The 20,669-nt window shown below is 44.3% G+C and overlaps 1 protein-coding gene across 1 annotated transcript in view; it reads right to left on the bottom strand.

Annotated features, from left to right (window-relative positions):
* Positions 1–20,669, bottom strand: part of LOC148508124 (uncharacterized) — a 100,233-nt gene that overhangs the window by 53,079 nt on the left and 26,485 nt on the right. The window contains exons 5-6 of the mRNA XM_088445076.1: positions 19,117–19,636; positions 2,881–4,031 (exon numbers count right to left, since the gene is read on the bottom strand). Coding sequence (XP_088301202.1) covers positions 2,881–4,031; positions 19,117–19,636 — 1,671 coding nt within the window. The remainder of the gene's footprint in view (positions 1–2,880; positions 4,032–19,116; positions 19,637–20,669) is intronic.

The raw sequence follows: 20,669 nt of genomic DNA, 5'->3' as shown, positions 1-20,669 counted from the left end.
TATCCAATTCTGGACCAAATAGGATGTCTTCCCAATAAGGCAGAGACTCCAGAGCCTGTTTTGAGTCCGAATCTGCTTTCCAGGAACAGAGCCAAACCATACGTGTTACATGAGAATCCACTGCTGGGGAACTTTCCATTTAGTGCAATCAGTAGCTGGAAGAGGGTGAAAGGAACTGATTCGTTTTGGAATTTGAAACCTTTTACCAGGCATATTCCATGCTTCACTCATGTGATCAGATAGCTGGTCCGATTGAGGGAATTCTGGTAAAACTGCTTTCGTTGTTTAAAAAGTGCATTCTCTCTCTTAGGAGCGGGTTCATTCTCTTCTATTTGTGAAATAGATTTTACAGCTCTCACAAGAGCAGGTATATTTAGTTTAGAGGGTGGCTCCTCTTCTCCTGAGACGGAGTCAGAGTGAGAGAGGTCTGAGTCTTCTGCCTCCCCAGCTGATTTATCAGAATCAGATACGTGAGTGGACTGGGAAGATAACAGAGTAGGTTTAGTAGGTAAAGGCTTTTCCTTTTACAGCATTTGCTGAAAAACCGAGGAGGTATTAGCCAAACTCTATACTGGAGGTAGATAGTACGTCTACACATGGGGGAGGCAAAGGATTTGCAAGGAGTACCTGCTGTGGCCATCCCACAGGGAGAGCCACCTTGGGGACTGCTATATGGTCCGCAAGTTTTACCAGCATCTGTGAAAAGGGAGCCCAGAGTGGGTCCTGAGGGAGAGACACAGAGGCTGAGGGGCCTGGGGCTGTGTAAGAATTAGTACAAAGACCATCCTGAATGAGGTTCCTGGGGCTAAGCCCACTGAGCAGGACTTACAGGACAACAGAGTAGAGGCAGCAGCCTCAGGCTGCTCGTTATTCTTTTCTCTGCCAGACATAGTCACAATAATAGAATACACAGTATGATACAGTGCAGTGAACACCCTGCAGTATTTGTAATATGGCACAATGTAGTGTGCAACCGTGCTATATATGGCACAATGTAGTATGTGATAGCCCTCACAATTATATAGAAGATGTGAGGTACAATAAACCCCCAATACCGTAATATGTCGGGGTATAGTAGAAAAAATGGACAGGTATAAACTGATAGTATAGAAAATAGATTAACACTAACACAAGTCACATACAAACGCAGAAAAAACATTACATGTCTGCAATGGGCACTAAAATCAACAGACCGCAGTAGCTGGTAGGATATGGCGCTGTATAACTTGGCCCATGGGAGAGGCACACAGGGATACTGGACCCAGCGTTTCCCGAAGACCAGCTTGCATAAAATGGCTGCCGCGCGTATCTGAGGGGGCGGAGCAGCTCAGGGAACACCAAAGCCGCAGTGGTAAGGCACCCTGAGCTGGGGGAGGGGCTGCAGGGAGGGCACCTTATCCCCTGGCTAACGTTAAACACCAGGTCCCCTGGCCTTTATAATATGCCTCTGCACCAGTATATTTGTGCCCCGGTGGTCTAGTGGAGTTGTGGGCGAACCAGTGTCCACATCAGCGCCTCCAGTCTGTCTCTTGAGACCGGAGAGAAGACTGCACCAAGACCTGGATCCCTGCGAATGGGCTTCTGCCTTACCTGTCCCTTGGATTCTGGGCTGCAGTCTGGGGTCCGGGGAACCTGCTAGACAGTCCCCCTCGAAGCCCCACCAGAAGTACCTAGCACAGGCTTGGTGTCACGGCGCCGTGGAGGGGTGATGGGGCGACAGCACAGACATCTGGAGGACAGTCTGGTGCTGCTCTCGTGTTATGGTAAAAGGAAAAAGTAAATTAAATCATAAAATTAAAGCTTGGGCTGCACAATGCAGCCCCCTGTTATAATGGTGGTCCAGCTCCTGCCGGACACCAACGAAACTAAAGTGTGGGTGGGGTATAGGGGAAGGACCGGAGCATCCTGGGATTGAAAAGCTTTGCTATTGGTGTCCGGTCCTCCAGGTCCCACATACACTCCAATGTCTCCCTGTGGAGCCCTATGGTCCCTTAAGAAAGATCATTATTAATAGAAAAAAAACAGTCCTCACAGTACTGAATATACCCCTACTCCCCTATTTTAGCGGGGAGCCCGGCAGTTCTACAGACGATATGTAAATTATGTTAAAGCACTTACAAGTACAATAGGTAACCCTTAGTAGAGTCTTATGTTAATCTGGTTTATCAAAGGGAAACCATTTTCTTTGTAATAAATAAATACTGGATTTAAAACTCTTTGCAAGAACGGACATTTTGTGACAATGGAACGGAATCTTACAGCTTCCTTAGATATCATCCGTTATGGTCACATAGAAGAGCTGGCTCCGGTGTGAGTATAAAGCAGCCGTTCTGCTGTGAGGAGTCTTATAGTCTCTGTAATCCACTCTCCACTTACACACCTGCCATCATTAGATAAGTGCAGCCATGCACATGCTGTTAGGTGCCGGGAAAACAACCTATGTGCTTTATACAGTCTTATATTTGTTCACGTCCATAAGTATTGTATGATGAAAGACGTGCTCACAGTCACAGCACAGGGTTCCCTCGGCTAGCTCTAGAGCATGTGTGTAGCGATGTGGAGAGGGTTCAACTAGACTCACAGTGCTCCCTAGTTGATAGTAATTTAAGATCCTTGCAGATGTCCACAAGCTTTCAGGGGGTCCGGACTGATTAAAAAAAAAAAGTCCCAGTCAATGTCTTGACACATTTCTCCACCTATTATGATGGCGGTTTCCTCAGAAGGTAAGTAATTTAATATGCAAAGTGTTTTCAATCCTTTCAGCAAAAAATATGATATATAAACATAATGTTATTAGTTCTCTTATATGTAAAATATGAATACAACCCTCTTTCATGTCTACCAACTCAGGAAAACTCACTGTGACTTTCTAATGTCTTATAATAACTGATTATCACCTATGTGACTTCTCTGATGTCTAGCAAGATCTGATTTAAGCGTAAAGCATTTCCCACATGTAGAACATGGAAAAGGTTTCTCTCCTCTGTGACATTTTTGATGTCTTACAAGATGTGATTTCCGTGTAAAACATTTCCCACATTCAGAGCATGGAAACGGTTTCTCTCCTGTGTGAATTTTCTCATGTATAGCAAGATCTGATTTACGTGTAAAACATTTCCCACACTCAGAACACGGAAATGGCTTCTCACCTGTGTGACGTCTCTCATGTCTGGCAAGATCGGAATTAAATGTAAACCATTTCCCACACTCAGAACATTGAAATGGTTTCTCAACCTTGTGACATCTCTCATGTCTAACAAGACCTGATTCCTTTGTAAAACATTTCCCACACTCAGAACATGGAAATTGTTTCTTTGTTCTGTGACATATCTCATGTCTCACAATATGTGATTGCCGCGTAAAACATTTCCCACACTCAGAACATGGAAATGGTCTCTCACCTGTGTGACATCTCTGATGTCTAACAAGATATGATTTATCTGTAAAACATTTTCCACATTCAGAACATGGAAATGGTTTCTCACCTGTGTGACTTCTCTCATGTATTAGAAGATAGGATTTCTGTGTAAAACCTTTCCCACACTCAGAACATGTAAATGGAGTCTCACCTGTATGATGTCGCTGATGTCTAACAAGAGATGATTTCTGTGTAAAATATTTTCCACACGCAGAGCATGAAAATGGTTTTTCACCTGTGTGACTTCTCTGATGTAAAACGAGAGATGATTTCTGTGTAAAACATTTCCCACACTCAGAGCACGGAAATGGTTTCTCACATGTGTGACTGTTCCTATGTATAACAAGAGCTGGTTTATGAGTAAAACATTCCCCAAATTCAGAAGAGGACGTGATTGTATCACCACTGTGATCTGTACTATGATGTGAGTTACCAGAACATCCCTCTAGAATAGAGGGATCAAATAATATAGCTGCACTGTGAAGAGCTGGATGTCTGTTTAGGGTAAAGCGGTTTTCTTCTGGAGATCCTCGTGTGATGTTCTTATCTTCTACTTTAAAATCTGGAGACCATATTAGATGTTCCTCCAAGGTTTTCCTTGTATTGTATCCATCTGGTAGAAATAAAATAGGTAACCAAGTCGTCCACACCAAATGCATCATTAATACATTTTAGATCTCATCCCTATTCCCATAGGCTTGTGCTTAACAAAACCTTATTAGAATATCTTGGATGTGCTACCATTCATACTCATAAACATAATACTGGAGAAGAAAAAAAATGGAGAGCTTTTTAAGTGTGGCTGGGTCCCCGTCAAGAGTGGCCAGATAGCCTAGAAAATGGAGGTGTTCATCTCCTACTCATATCTCCTGCAGATATTGGATCTAAAGAGAACATCATTGTATGAGGCATGCAAGTCGTGTTCTTTCCTGTGCAATGGCAAGCTTGAAAGGAAAGGGATTCAAACTCAACCAATCAGTGCCTTTTATTTCAAACATGGAATCCACAGAAAGCTAATCCAGAGCAGCAGTGAATGTGGAAAGAGCTCAGTCCAGCAGCACATCGAGAAAGAAGAGCTAGCGGGAGGAAAAGTTCTGACGGGCACACAAGAGGCCAGAAGAGAGCGAGATCAAGCAAGAAGATTGTGTGAGCAATTAGAGAAGATTGAGCAGTAGCTAAGCGGCTGGCAGTGAAAGTCAACATAGAAGCTGAGAACCAGAAGGGTCGACAGTGGTGGGAAGCAAGAGAGCTATAAAATGCTCCCCACTGCAGCCTCTCCCTCTAGACCAGATAGGCACCCTTGGAATCTCTCTACTTGCCTATAACCCCCTAGATCAAAAGGGAGTATGGGTGCAAGGTCAATGGCACACACTAAATTTGGAGCTAGGCCTGTGGCACACACTAACCTCAGGCACTACGCCTATAAGGACACTAGGTGTGTGCACTGGGCCTGAGGCACATAATTGCAGGTACTAAGCCATAGCCTCTGAAATTCTGGAGATCGGAAAACATCTCATTGGCTGCTTCCACATCAGTTTTTCTTGCCAAAGGAAGTCTGTTTTCTCTCCAAGACAAAGCCATTTTTTTCCAGCCAAAATAAAGTTATTTCCTGCCAAATTAGGGCAATTGACCCTCCCAAACAGAACAGACCCCTAGGGCTCTAGGCTCTTCACTAGCCCAGGGGGCTGGCCAGCCCCAGATAAAACTAAAGGGGGAATGTTCACAAGGTTTCCAAGAAATAGACAAAGGGTGATGGTTATTAGCTGTATCACACACCCCACCATTTAGGCTACATTTCTGTAGGTGGCTGTAATTTCTATCACCAAGTCCCCTAAAGCCCGAGGTTGTGCTCGCTTCTACTATCATTGTCCTCTAATGTGTTGCTGTTTTTCTGTTCTCAACTGCATAACATTGCTAATATTAAGTATCTTATCTATTAGAAGGTTGTATTAGTGCACTACATCCAATGTTAGGTCCAGATTATTCTAAGGGTCTGATAGAGCGCAGGCAATGTGTGTTGAGGCAGAATTTAGGTTTGGTGGAAATACAGGTTGAGTCTCCCATATCCAAATATTCCGAAATACGGAATAATTTTGACATGACTGAGATAATGAAACCTTTGATTTTTGATGGTTCAATGTACACAAACTTTGTCTAAGGCACAAATTATTAAAAATATTGTATAAAATTACCTTCAGGTGTGTATAAGGTGTATATGAAACATTATTGTTAGCGCCGATAGCAAACGTTTTTCTGTTTTGCATACATTTATGGCATTAATAATGCCATGCTGCTGGTACCATGTATGATATGGGTAAAACCGAGCGCGGACATATTTCTTTTTCTGTTTTGTTTCAAAATTTTGCCTTGTGCTATCATGGCAGCTTTCAATTAAGGCTATAAAAAGCCTAGTTGGGTGTGGTTAACAGCCAGCCCTGTATAGATGTGCCCCTCTGTATCTAGGAGGTGAGTACATTTAACTGCAATGTAAAGATGTGCTAGGCATATATGCTAGTGTTAGGGACCTGCAGAAAAATGGGGTCCCTTGATGCTGGGTTGCAGGCTTAAATGCTTTGATCAAATCATGACAAAATCCCCCTTGTTTTATTTGCTGTTCACACATACATTTGCAGTATATTATGGTTAGCGCCGATAGCAAAAGTTTTTCTGTTTTGTATACATTTATGGCATTAATATTGCCATGCTGCTGGTACCATGTATGATATGGGTAAAACCCAACCCCGGGCATATTCTTTTTCTGTATATGAAACATAACTGAATTTCATTTCTGTACACAAACTTTGCTTGAGCCACAAAATTATTGAAAATATTATATAAAATGACCTGCAGGCTGTGTGTATAAGGTGTATATATAACATAAATGCATTTTGTGTGTATATTGGGGTCCCATTCCCAAGATATTTCATAATGATATGCAAATATTCCATAATACGGAATATTCCGTTATCCAAAATACCCCTGGTCCCAAGCAGTTTGGATATGGGAGACTCAACCTGTAATGAGAGACATTGTAAGAACTTACCTTTGTTATCTCTCTTTCTATAAAGTCCATAGGGTCCACAGGGTGACCTTGGGGTATAGGTGATGCAGAGTCATCCGGGCACCTTACATGGTAAATTTTTCTCCCAGAATGCACTTGGGTCTCCCTCTATACCATGTCGCCGGGCCAGAGGCACCTCAGTTTCGTAGCAAATCAAAGGCTGGAGGAGGATAAAAGAGAAGAAAGTCGCTGCCCACAAAGGACCCACAGACCGAGTAGAATGAGCAATAACAGAGGGCGGCACTGGAAGGCCCTCATGAGTGTAAGCCTCAGAGGTCGCCATGCAAAGTCATCTAGCCAAAGTTTGTTTATTGGCTGGCCAACCATTCTTGCGGAAACCATAGAGTACAAACAAGGAGTCTAACTTCTGAAGGGAACTGGTACGGGCCACATAAATCCTGAGGGCATGCACCACATCCAATGAGACCTCACCTGCCAAGAGCTCAGGGGAATTAAAGGCCGGCACAATAATTTCCTCATTAATGTGAAAACTAGAGACCACCTTAGGAAGGAAACCAGGGCGAGTCCGAAGCACCGCCCTGTACTGGTGAAAAATCAGAAAAGGGGAACAACAAGAGAGAGCTCCCCAAATCTAACACTCTTCTGGCAGAAGTAATAGCCAAAAGGAAAAAACAGTCTTAGCTGTAAGTCATTTCAGATCCACTGAGTCCAGGGGGTCAAATGGAGGGCCCTAATGACAACAGCCAAATCTCAAGGCGCCACAGGAGGGACAAAGAGAGGCTGAATGCGAAGGCCCCTTTGTAGGAAAGTGCGGATATCGGGAAGAGGAGCAATTCTACGCTGGAACCATACTGAAAGGGCAGAGACATGCACCTTCAGTGAAGCAAGGCGGAGACCATGGTCCAAACCCACCTGCAGGAAAGCCAAAACTCTGGATATCCTAAACACTTGGAGTCGTAACCTCTGGAATGACACCATTCAAAGTAGGTATGCCACACCCTGTAGTAAATCCTGGCAGAGGCAGATTTTTCTCAAGAGCCACGCCATCAAAGACAGACGACCCAGGTCCGGGTAAAGGCAAGGATCTTAAGACAACAGGTCCGGATGTTGAAGCAACAGCAACGGAGTGTCTATGGAGAGACTCTGAAGATCTGAGTACCAGTGACGTATGGGCCACGCTGGAGCCACCAGGAGGACAGTGCCTCCTTCTTGTTTGAACTTCCGAAGTACTCGAGGAAGAAGGGAGATTGGAGGGAACAGGTACACAACTGGAATGTCCAGTAATTGAGAACTCCTGGAATGAACACTGACGATATGGCTGGTAGATGGCCTACCGCCCATGTCAGGATGCGTGACACCTATGTCATTGCCGCCTGACCTTGAGTCCCTCCTTTATGGTTTATGTAAGCCACGGTTGTGGCACTGTCTGACTGAACTTGCACAGGTTTTCTATGAAGTAGGAGTCTGGCTTGTTGCAGGGCCCTGAAGGCCGCTCGAAGTACCAATATGTTGATAGAGCAGACTCCTTTGCTGTCCACCGTCCCTGAAAGGAGTGTGGACCTGTCACTGTGCCCCATCCCCGGAGACTGGCGTCCGTCGTCAGGAGGACCCAATCCGGAGTCCAAGAGGTGCGCCCCTTGGTGAGATGACACGTCTGTAGCCACCAAGCAAGAGACAGACGCACCTCCGGAGAAAGCACCATCGTTTGTGCTTTTACCCGATGGGGTAATCCGTCGCACCTGGAGATGATCGATTTCTGCAGAGGCTGGGAATGAAACTGGGCATATTCCACCATGTCGAATGTTGATACCATGGATCCCAGTACCTGCATTGCTGAATGGATTTACACTCGGCGTCTGTGGAGGTATCTGCGTACTCGCGTCTGCAAAGTGGAGATCTTTTCTGCTGTCAGAAAGATCCTCTGCTGTTGTGAATCCAACAGAGCTCCCAGATGTAGTATCCTTTGAGATGGGATCAGGGAGAACTTCTTCCAATTGATCAACCACCCGTGCATCTGGAGCACAGATATCGTCTGTCAGCTGTAGGTGGTGGTGAAGTACCTCTGGAGACCCTGCTAACAGTAAGAGCTCGTCCAGGTATGGTAACAGGCGGACCCCCTGTAGCCGCAGATGGGCTGCCATTGCTGCCATAATTTTTGTAAACACCCGAAGTGCAGTAGAGAGGCCAAACGGCAGAGCCCGAGTTGTGACACAGCAAACCTGAGAAAACGCTGGTGAGCCAAAGCAATCGGAATATGCAGGTATGCATACTTAATATCCAGTGACACCATAAAATCCCCAGGTTCCATAGCCAATATGATTGAGCATAAGGTTTCCATCCTGAACCAAGGTACCCTGAGGAATTTGTTAAGGGACTTGAGATTGAGGATAGTTCGGTGTGATCTGTTTGGTTTTTAAACGAGAAAAAGGCTGGAATAATAACCTGTTCGCCTCTAGGACAACGGGACGGTACAATGACCCCTGCCTGAAGCAAGGACTGTACTGCCTGTAGAAAAAGTACGGAAGATAGACTCTCATTGGCTGCTGCTGTGGAAAGCCGTGCTGGGATCAAGTGTCTGATCCCAGCATCGGCACAGCTGGAAGGGGGGGTGGAGCAGGTGGAGATGTGGAGTGTAGTGAGGTAGCCTCCATTTTACTAAATCCATTTTGTATACTAGTATAGTGTGTTTAACAGTTGCATAACACACAGAGTTGTGCTCCTCACACATTACTGTTATTTCTTTGGGAGGACGGTGGTCGGTGGTCTCGCCTCTACTCTTTAATCCTGGCTCCTAGATTTTAGAAAAAATTGTCAAGCTCTGTTTTATCCGATGGGGTAATCCATCCCACCTGGGGCCGGGAATGAAACTGGGCATATTACACCATGTCGAATGTCGATACCATGGATCCCAGTAATTGCATTGCTGAGTGGATTGACACTCGGCGACTGTGGAGGTATCTGCGTACTCGCATCTGCAAAGTGGAGATCTTGACTGCAGTCAGATTCTCTGCTGTTGTGAATCCAACAGAGCTCCCAGATGGAGCATCCTTTGAGATGGGATCAGGGAAGACTTTTTCCAATTGATCAACCACCCGTGCATCTGGAGCACAGATATCGTCCGTCAGCTGTAGGTGGTGGTGAAGTACCTCTGCAGACCCTGCTAACAGTAAGAGGTCGTCCAGGTATGGTAACAGACGGACCCCCTGCAGCCGCAGATGGGCTCCCATTACTGCCACAATTTTTGTAAACACCCGAGGTGCAGTAGAGAGGCCAAACGGCAGAGCCCGAAACTGGAATGTTGTTGTGACACAGCAAACCTGAGAAAACTGGTGAGCCGAAGCAATCGGAATTTGAATATCCTGAATATCCAGTGACACCATAAAATCCCCAGGTTCCATAGCCAATATGATTGAGTGTCGGGTTTCCATTCTGAACCGAGGTACCCTGAGGAACCTGTTCAGGGACTTGAGATTGAGGATAGTTCGGCATGATCCATTTGATTTTTTAACCAGAAAAAGGCTGGAATAACAACCCGTTCCCCTCTGGGACAACGGGACCAGTACAATGACCACTGCCTGAAGCAAGGACTGTACTGCCTCTTGAATAGCCAAGGCCTTGTCCTTGTTGGACAGAAGACCTGTGCAGAAGAACTGATAGCGAGGCCTTCTGCAGAAGGAGAGTATGTACCCCTGAGAGACCACTTCTCACCCAGGTGTCTGTGGTAGTCTGACACCAGCATTGGGCGAACTGAAGAAGTCGGCCTCCCACCCTGGGATCCCCAGGAGGAGGCCCATCCCGTCAGGCTGAGGGCTTGTCATCAGGCTTAGCAGCCGGACGTCTCGCACTCCAAGCCTGTTTCTTAGGCTTAGTATTTTCTTGGAGGTTGACGGCCTAGGAAAGGACTAAGTTCTAACCTTACCTGGGGCCAGATAGGTCCGAAAGGACGGAGTCCGAGACCCTGAAGGCAGACAAGCCGAGTTAGCCGCTGCCAATGTATCCACAATTTTACTCAAATCAGGGCCAAACAAGACTTTACCATTATAAGGTAAACACTGTAAACCCTTCTTGGGAGTCCGCATCTGCCCTCCAAGAGCGAAGACACAGGGAGCGGCGAGCCACAATGGCGGCAGTGGCCGCAGTGGAAATCCTAGCATTCAATAAGCCAAGGGCCGGCGGTAAATCATACCAATTCGCTATCTGTAGCATCCTTCAGGGAGGACATAGAAGGCATAGGGAAGGTCGCGCTTTTTAACAAGGCGTTACATGGGAATCCACCGTCGGTGAAGTTTCCCATTTAGTAAAATAATCCACAGCATAAGGGTAAGCATAGGACAGATGCTTCTGCGGCTAGTAACTCTTTCCAGGTGTTTTCTATGCCACCTCCAGGTGGTTCACTAGCAGGTCAGACAAAGGAAATATAGCAGTGGTCACCTTTACATCCTTGAAATATGCATGTTTGGACTTAGGTGGTGGAGGATCGTCCTCCTCTATGACCAAGGCTGCCTGGACAGCTTGTATCAGACCCGGAATATATATTTTTGATTTGGGCTCTACCTCCGGTGTAGGGGAGTCAGAGTCTTCTGGGAGCACCCTATCATCAGATGACATATCGTCGTTATCATACAGAGTAGATTGAAACGACGGCAAAAATCTTTTAGCCGGTCTACCGAGGGGTGCCTCCCCCTGCTGCACCTCGGGCACACTCTGTAACTCATTAGGAATCGTATTAACCCACTGAGGGGATAACACCTGCATAGGTGTAGCTGGCTGAAGCAGGTTTTAAGAGGGCATAAGTTGCTGCTGTGTAAACCCTAGCGGGGAAAATACAGGAGGGCCTGCTAAACGTCCCACAATGGCCGTCAGTGCTTGTGCAAAGCACATCCAAGGGGGCTCCTGCGGAAAGGCAGAGACCATAGAGGGACCTGGAGGAGCATAGCACCTCAAACATAATTCCTCAAGCACCATGTCTCCCACCCCTAATTCCGCTGTACACTTTTTTACACAACAGCCGGGCGGGAGCCAAACTTGGCATATCACTAACTACCAGACATGGTGAAGAGGATACCAGTATACTGTATGTGACCCACAACACAGACTATCAGACTGTGAGGCTTCACCTTGACAACACTCGTATTAGGGCTCAGTGAGAAAAATAGACACAGGGAAAGTAAAATGGCTGACAGAAGAAAGTGAAACTCAGACAGCGCTAGCAGAGTCACATACAATGCAGAATAAATAACAACTGCACTTAATGGCACTACTAATCAACTACACAGACTTAGCGTCTGGTAGGATATAGTGCTACAAACACTGACCACTTCTAGGAGAAGAGGTATGTAGGGGGACCTGGGTTCAGCACCGCCTGTGTGATCTGAGACTCAACCAGGAGAAAATGGCCGCCGGAGACCTTTGAGGAGACTTATCCGGAGGAGAGCTGCCACAGCCCAGCCAGACCGCGGTGGAAAGGCGCGCTGTGCAGGGGGGAGGTGCCGGCTGTTGAACAGGGAAGGAGAGCCTCCCCTGGCCAGTGTTTAACCCCTGGGACGCTGGAGCATATTCTGTTATTGCTCCAGCCCGCTGTCCCTGGTGATCTAGTGGAAGCGCAGGACTCAGTGCCTGGCTCCACATGCTGTCATTCCTAGGGAGTCCCCAGCCCTGAGGGAAAAGGACTGCGTCTCAGCGGGTCACCACCGCAGTGACACGCTGCTTACCTTAGTCCCCGTAGTGCCCGGCCGCAGTCCAGGGATCCTCCGGGGTCCCTGCTAAGCCCCCAGGGGCCTGCCGAGATCCCTGGATCCATACCGGCGTCTGGGCACTGGCAGGTGACTGAGCAGCAGCGCGGATGTCCCCTGGACTGTCCGTAGTTGAAATTAAGAGCAATAAAAAAAATAACTCTTCAGGGGCTGTTAGACTGCCCCCCCGCGTAGCAGTGAACCGACTCCGGCCGGGCACCCAACGAAACCGAGGTGCCTCTCACATGGGGGTGGGGTATAGAGGGAGACCCAAGTGCGTCCTGGGAGAAAAATTTAGTCCGTAAGGTGCCCGGATGACTCTGCATCACCTATACCCCAAGGTCACCCTGTGGATCCCAATGGACCCTGAAGTAGAAAATAAAGTATATGGACAACTATACAACCTGATACCTCAAGGGTTAAATACAATGAATCTGTTACATATGTTAAATATCAAACATAATAATGAGAATGCAGTCTCTTGTTCGGACATTCTTCCACCATTGTGGATATCTCATTAGTATAGTTATAAGATGCAAGGCGAAGGTGCAGAATTAATATGCAGTGACTGTCTCTGATTGATATAAGAGTAGTCAGGAGGTCAGCGTCCCATCCCTCCGTGACGGATTCTCTTATCCGCTGTTATGTGGATTATCCTTTGGGTCCTCTCTCTGTTACCCGCCTGATGGTTTGGGGCTCTGAGGGCATAGCGAGTCCTCTCCCTGCTCCCCGTCGGGAGTTCTGGGGGCGCTGATGACCATGGAGTAGAAACCATGATCACTTGACAAAATGGCTCACAAAGTTTCATTTTCTGCCTTTGTGGTGTCTCTAAGCCAACCTCAGGGGGTTTACCACCCCATAAAAGTCCAGCAGTAGGTGAGGAGTCCCCTGCAAGAGAGCTGGGACCCCCAGGCTGGGCAGAGAGGGGGCAGCTGTCTGGTGCCTGCCTTCACACAAGGGGATACCTCAAGTAAAGCCTGTTGTTGTTGGCTGTTTGTGTTGCGCTCCCGATGTAGTGAAGTAAGTACTGTGTAAGTCAATAAGATGACCGACATCTCAAAAGACACGAAAGAAAAGATAAGATATAGAGGGGAATTCAATATGAAACGTAAACTTCGCTGTCGAAGTTTACGTTTCATATCGGAGCTTTTACCTGGGATAAAGTATCGGGCGCGCGCCCGCTTATCCCCGTATACAATATGAAACTAACGAAAACGGAAGCCTGCGAAGTGGGATTTGCGTAAAGTTATGAAATTTTCCTTAAAAAAATTGTAGGACCCCCCTAAAAAGTTGTAAAAACATGGGGGGTCACTATGGGTACCTCCCGTTTTAGCCTGTAAATGAAAGTCGGGGATTTAAATAGCCGCAGCAGGTGTTTTTTTCCGACATTGAAGAAGTGTTGCAGAAGAGCACTTGGGTTATTTTTTTTTGTTTTTTTAAGTGGTCCCATCAAATTTTGGGTACATGTTAAATGGGTACTAGCATATTTTGATGTCCCTAAAGTAAGTTTTTAAAAATTCTGCATTTGTGCACCTGCAGCTATAAATCTATTCTAGAAAACACCTGCCGCATCCTTGCAGAATAGCCCTGAACCTATTTCCCTATTGTTAAACAATTTTTTCCCATTTTTTTTTTTTTTCACCCCAATTTTTAAAATCATTTTTTGGGGTGTCCCTATTTTTTATTTTTTTAACTTTTTTTTGACACAGTTATCTTTTAAATGTCATTCCCAGGGGTGCAGGCTATTTTTTTAAGCCTGCACCCCTAAACCCCAATTCTGAACTTTTTTTCGCCACCTATTCAATGGTGAAAAGTTATCCCCGTTTTTTTTCAAGACTTTTCGAACCTGCGAAAAGTCTTTGAAATTGAATACAGTGTAAAACTAAAACCTGCGATAATGACGTCATAGGTGCGATATTAACGCAAAAAACTGAGTTTTCGCTCCATATTGAATTCCCCTAATAGTGTCCAGTGCACTTTCATGGGTCCACTGCACCCATATTTTGAATTCTGAATTATCAGTAAAATGTAACTTTTATTATGTTTATTAAAATATGATACATAGATATACTTGGCGAAATATAAAAATATAGAGATTAGAAAGTGAAAAAAGTTACAAAGAAAGGTGATTAAAAACACCTCCTGGTGCTGTCAGTCATTCGGATCTTTCTAAATATGACTTTATAAGTGTTTATATGGCTATGTTACGGTATAACACAATTCTACAATATAACTTTTATATGTTATTTCAGAGTACCTCTCCAGAGGCTTCAGAGTAAGACCAAATTTTAATAGTAGCCTAGAATAGCAGCTTTTATGTCCAATATCGTGTGTGTTCTATGCCTTATAATGGTATCAGGACATTCAACTTTCTATGCTGCCATGAATATCTCACTATGTTGATAAATGTTTATGTATCACGGCAATCTGAAATAATTTGGATCATATGTTGCACAATAGTCCTGGAGTGCCCCGCGGGTGTATTAACAAGCTAGGTGGGTACACCAGTGCTCTTTCCCGGTACGGGTATTGATCCTGACGTGCTCACTAACATACACATCTCACACATATTATCACATATAACAATAAAGAATATTAGATCCTAAAGCCGCATTCGTTTGTGCGGAGACCGGCAGCACTCAGGGAACGCCGACTCGCGTTTCGCCTGTGGCTGCTTTATGGATCACATGATATGTACACAAAAGAATGAATTTGAAACTTTTGAGACCACATATGAAGGTTGGGATATGGATGAAATATTTGAGAATCCATAATCACATTATAAATTATCTGACACTAATACACAGGATGGATGAATTAATCATTACATTTACACACATATGACACATTTCACTACAATAAATTTGATATTGGTTGAGGGAATACTCACATCTGTCAGGGATATTAATAAGTTATATGACTAGAATCAATAGAATACACTTACAACACATTAATTATAAAGTAGGAGATTTTTATTATTAAATATTTTTCACAAATTACATTAGGTTATTATGGATTCATAGTCTATAATTAAATAAGTAGAGGTAACAGTAGTTTTTGCATTATTAATTTATTTATGTTTTACATTTATAATGGACAAACACTCGGGATAGCATATTGGATTAAAATCACATAATTTAATTAGATATAGGCACTGTGAGAGATACAGTAGAATATGAAGATGACAATATCTATAACTCAATATAACTATAACTTTATTTAATCACACGATAGATAACTAAAATAGCAGTGTAGTATGTTGATGTTAGCGAGAAAATGACAAGATGCTACATGACATTATTAATTATATCTTCTTTGGGAAAGTTCTTATACTCTACATTCCTTGTGTGTATCTCTATCCATTTGATATACTGAAACTATATACTCAGACATTAAGATGATTTACTAATTATACTCTAAACAACATTCTTTTCTCTTTATAGATGATTCCTGGAATACGGGGAAGCTTTGATAATGACTCTGGGAGGAAAAGACACAGCTTATTAAAACAATAATTCTCTAATAATATGTTTATTAGATAATATAAAGAATCCCAGTAATAATAAGGTAATTATGACATCAGTAATCATCATGGACCGTTAGGTAATAATATGAGACATATACGAAGGTAAGGATTTTGAAACAAACACAAGGAGTCCCGATAACCAATCAGAAACGGGGGATCACGGAACAGAATGGACAGACGAATAGGAACGTAGCTGATAGAATAAATACCAGACATGGATAACAATCTGGTTGCACTGCCTTGATAAAGCAGCCACAGGCGAAACGCGCGTCGGCGTTCCCTGAGTGTTGCCGGTCTCCGCACAATCGAATGCGGCTTTAGGATCTAATATTCTTTATTGTTATATGTGATAATATGTGTGAGATGTGTATGTTAGTGAGCACGTGAGGATCAATACCCGTACCGGGAAAGAGCACTGGTGTACCCACCTAGCTTGTTAATACACCCGCGGGGCACTCCAGGACTATTGTATCCTAGGGAGAACATTGCAACATGTGATCCAAATTATTTCAGATTGCCGTGATACATAAACATTTATCAAGTCTGTGATCTATAAAATAGCTAACCTCGTCAATATCACATGACACATTATTGTCATCAATGTTTAACTGGCATTAGTTATTTAGGAACAGAGTTATGATATACCATCAACATAGTGAGATATTCATGGCAGCATAGAAAGTTAAGTGTCCTGATACCATTATAAGGCATAGAACACACACGATATTGGACATAAAAGCTGCTATTCTAGGCTACTATTTAAATTTTGTCTTACTCTGAAGCCTCTGGAGAGGTACTCTGAAATAACATATAAAAGTTATATTGAAGATTTTTGTTATACCGTAACATAGCCATATAAACACTTATAAAGTCATATTTAGAAAGATCCGAATGACTGACAGCACCAGGAGGTGTTTTTAATCACCTTTCTTTATAACTTTTTTCACTTTCTAATCTCTATATTTTTATATTTCGCCAAGTATATCTATGTATCATATTTTAATAAACATAATAAAAGTTACATTTTACTGATAATTCAGAATTCAAAATATGGGTGCAGTGGAACCATGAAAGTGCACTGGACACTATATCTTATCTTTTCTTTCGTGTCTTTTCAGTTTGATAATATTTAAATAAGATGGTCTAGTGGCACCTCCAGGCTAATAAAAATGTTTTGGTTTCATATACTTAGCATTATAATTAATATTTGGAGTTCCATATAAAGGGAATATTTAATAAAGTTTCTGAATAAAAAATATACATGAATACTAAAGTCAGTGCGGCATCAATAGTGTGTTTTTCTTGCAAGATGACCGACATGTGTCCACAGTTACTGTGAGTAAGCTACATACTGCCTGCACATATACTGCATAGACCCAGCCACATTGACATGCAGACACTACACCCAACATCCAGGCTGTGGTAACAGCTCCCAACATAGACATTAGTCAGTGTCACTGCCCAGCCACACACTGCATAGACCCAGCCACAGTGACATGCAGACTGTACACCCAATATCCAGGCTGTGGTAACAGCTCCCAACATAGACATTAGTCAGTGTCACTGCCCAGCCACACACTGCATAGACCCAGCCACAGTGACATGCAGACTGTACACCCAATATCCAGGCTGTGGTAACAGCTCCCAACATAGACATTAGCCAGTGTCACTGCCCAGCCACACACTGCCCTTACATACACACTGCATAGACCCAGCCACAGTGACATGCAGACTGTACACCCAATATCCAGGCTGTGGTAACAGCTCCCAACATAGACATTAGTCAGTGTCACTGCCCAGCCACACACTGCATAGACCCAGCCACAGTGACATGCAGACTGTACACCCAATATCCAGGCTGTGGTAACAGCTCCCAACATAGACATTAGTCAGTGTCACTGCCCAGCCATACACTGCCCTTACATACACACTGCATAGACCCAGCCACAGTGACATGCGGACTGTACACCCAATATCCAGGCTGTGGTAACAGCTCCCAACATAGACATTAGTCAGTGTCACTGCCCAGCCACACACTGCCCTTACATACACACTGCATAGACCCAGCCACAGTGACATGCAAACTGTACACCCAATATCCCGTCTGTGGTAACATCTCCCAACATGGGGCCTGATTCATTACGGATTGCTATTGCGATCGCAGCTGCGATTACGCACGCAGACCCACTGCGAAAATATGCTAATGTATGAAATCGCAATGCCACCGCAGCCCAATATAAGGACGCCCACTTCCCCTTACTCATATCCCTAATACCTTGCAAGTCTGCAAAACTATCGGTTACATCGAGTACCATCGGAGCCTCACGCACAGTTACAACAGGTCTGACCTTCCTCAGAATTTGCTAACCTCATCGCACGAAGTGAAAGCTCAAGCTGCATATGGCATCGCAGTGGCTAATTTATGCACGTCCCTGTAATGGTGTTCAAACGCACTGACAAGCCTGCGTTTCTCCTACCACCCCCCCGTCAACACCCGCAAATGGTCACATCCTGTCACTCTGCGATGGGTCTGCGTACTCACTGCGATTGCAGTGAAGCCTTCGCGGACGCGCACTGCGATGCATACGCATGCACAGTACGCATCAATCGGCCGTCTGCATGAGTAATCACAATTGCGATCCGTAATGAAGTAGGCCCATAGCCATTAGTCAGTGTCACTGCCCAGCCACACAAACGAGTGCAGCAGTGCAGAGATCAACAACACAGAATCATGCGAAACTGCAGAAAGTGGGAGAAAGCATAAGGGCAGAGCAGGATACAGAGACAGGTCAGATAAAGAGCATCAGTACAGAGCCCCCAAACAAAGATTGAAGGGGAGCTACTGCACAATGACAGGTGTGTGGTTACAGAGATGTGCGTGAGACAGTGACCTGTGTGTGGTGCTGCTGAGTGTGAAAGTAGCGTGAGGGAAACCACCTACTAGTTTTATTTACGACTGCAGTATATAACCAAACAATCAGGTAGTGTTACACCAGGAAGATAATGGTAATGTCACTTGGGGTAGAGCATAGGTAGATTCATTAGCAATGTCACATGGGATCTCATCCCACTGATAGGTGATGGAATCACCTTGTACTGATGGATGAGATAGGCTGATAGCACACAATATGATAGGATGTTAAAAGGACAGCAGGAGTATAATAGGGGCTGATGGCTCCTGATGTATGAGATACACCAGAGAGTGTGGGAAAGAGACTGGTCAGATATCTGGACTGGTAACACACAGTGACATGATGTGAGGGGGAGAGCAGGAGTCGAATATGCACTGAGGAGGGTGTAGAATAAAAGTTTATTGTACTGAATGAATCAAACTGTGAGACAGCAATGCTAAACACAGTGTCACCATGGTGCCCTGGGAGATTATGTGACTCTTCTATAATAAGTGTATGTTACTCACCTGTGATATCTGTAGAGATTTCCTCCTCCTTACACTGCTCATCACTCCTCACATCCATCTCTTCTCCCTCTATATCTTCTGCCTTTATATTGGTCACAAACATCTCTTCTCCCTCTTTATCTTCTGCCTTTATATTGGTCACAAACATCTCTTCTCCCTCTTTATCTTCTGCCTTTATATTGGTCACAAACATCTCTTCTCCCTCTTTATCTTCTGTCTTTATATTGGTCACAAACATCTCTTCTCCCTCTTTATCTTCTGTCTTTATATTGGTCACAAACATCTCTTCTCCCTCTTTATCTTCTGTCTTTATATTGGTCACACACATCTCTTCTCCCTCTTTATCTTCTGCTTTTATAGCATTCACATACGTCTCTTCTTCTCCCTCTACATATTCTGCCTTTATATCAGTCGCATATGTCTCTTCTCCCTCTATATCTTCTGCCTTCATATCAGTCACATACGTCTCTTCTTCTCCCTCTATATCTTCTGCCTTTAAATTATTTAAGTGGTTTTCACCCTACATAAACCAGCAATAAAGGATGACATTAATAATTTCTGATTTCAGTAAACGTTTAAACAATACAAATAATTGGATGCTCTAAGCTTTTCTACACATCACATAAGAGGATGGGTACAGGATGCCGGCACTCGGGATCTCAACGGTCAGAATCCCGATGCCGGTATCTCGGCAGGGTTAGAATACCAACTGTCTCCCTACTCTAACCCTCCCTGGTGCCTGAACCCACCCTCCCCCTCCCTGCACCCTAAACCTAACTGTCCCCCCTTAGTGCCAAACACTAACCCCCCCTCCCCCCCCGGTGCCTAACCCTAACCCCAACCCTGCTAGTTAGCTTCAGGATTCCGGCGTTTGTGATGCAAACGCCAGGATTCTGACAAGTGTCAGGATTCCAGCACCGGCATTCTGAGCGCCGGAAACCCCTCGGTCGGGATATTGACCGCATCCCCCCATAAGGACAGACACTTCGCTATTTGGTGAGACCCTTGATGAGATAATTGTTTTTCATGTTCAAATAGTTTGTGAAGTTGGATATATCATGTAAAATTAGAACATGTAGTTTTCTCAGTATGTAAAAGTCTCAGTCATTGATTTACAACTAAAAACCATTTATGAGGCCCTGACAAGTTATGACCAATATTCACAGGCGCTTGTTTCAATAATGTTACTAGAAAATGAATCCAGGTGAGTAAAGTGTAAAATATTGTGGTATGAACTGATTGGCTTAAACGTGCATCACTGACAGTATAAGATGTGAAATAGAGAAACGTATGGCCAGTGTGTGCTCAGATCCTGCGTCTGATACTCTGTGTACACATAACATACAAAATATATTATCACTTTCAGTCTTAGAGATTAGATTGTTTTGAAGAAAGCTATAACACCCTAAAGGTGCCCATACACGGGACGATTTTTAACACGATTTTGGCAATTTCTACAGGTTGGACAGACCAATCGTTTGAAAATAGTTGTATTTGGAGTCTTCTGCAACCCCGATGTGCATCCCCGCCGTCATCTAGTTGGATCACAGATC

The sequence above is a fragment of the Taudactylus pleione genome, unplaced genomic scaffold (assembly GCF_031769625.1).
Source record: "Taudactylus pleione unplaced genomic scaffold, aTauple2 ptg000377l, whole genome shotgun sequence".
Lineage (NCBI taxonomy): Eukaryota > Metazoa > Chordata > Amphibia > Anura > Myobatrachidae > Taudactylus > Taudactylus pleione.
The sequence above is the reverse complement of the archived record's forward strand: the minus strand, read 5'-3'. Positions and strand labels throughout refer to the sequence as shown.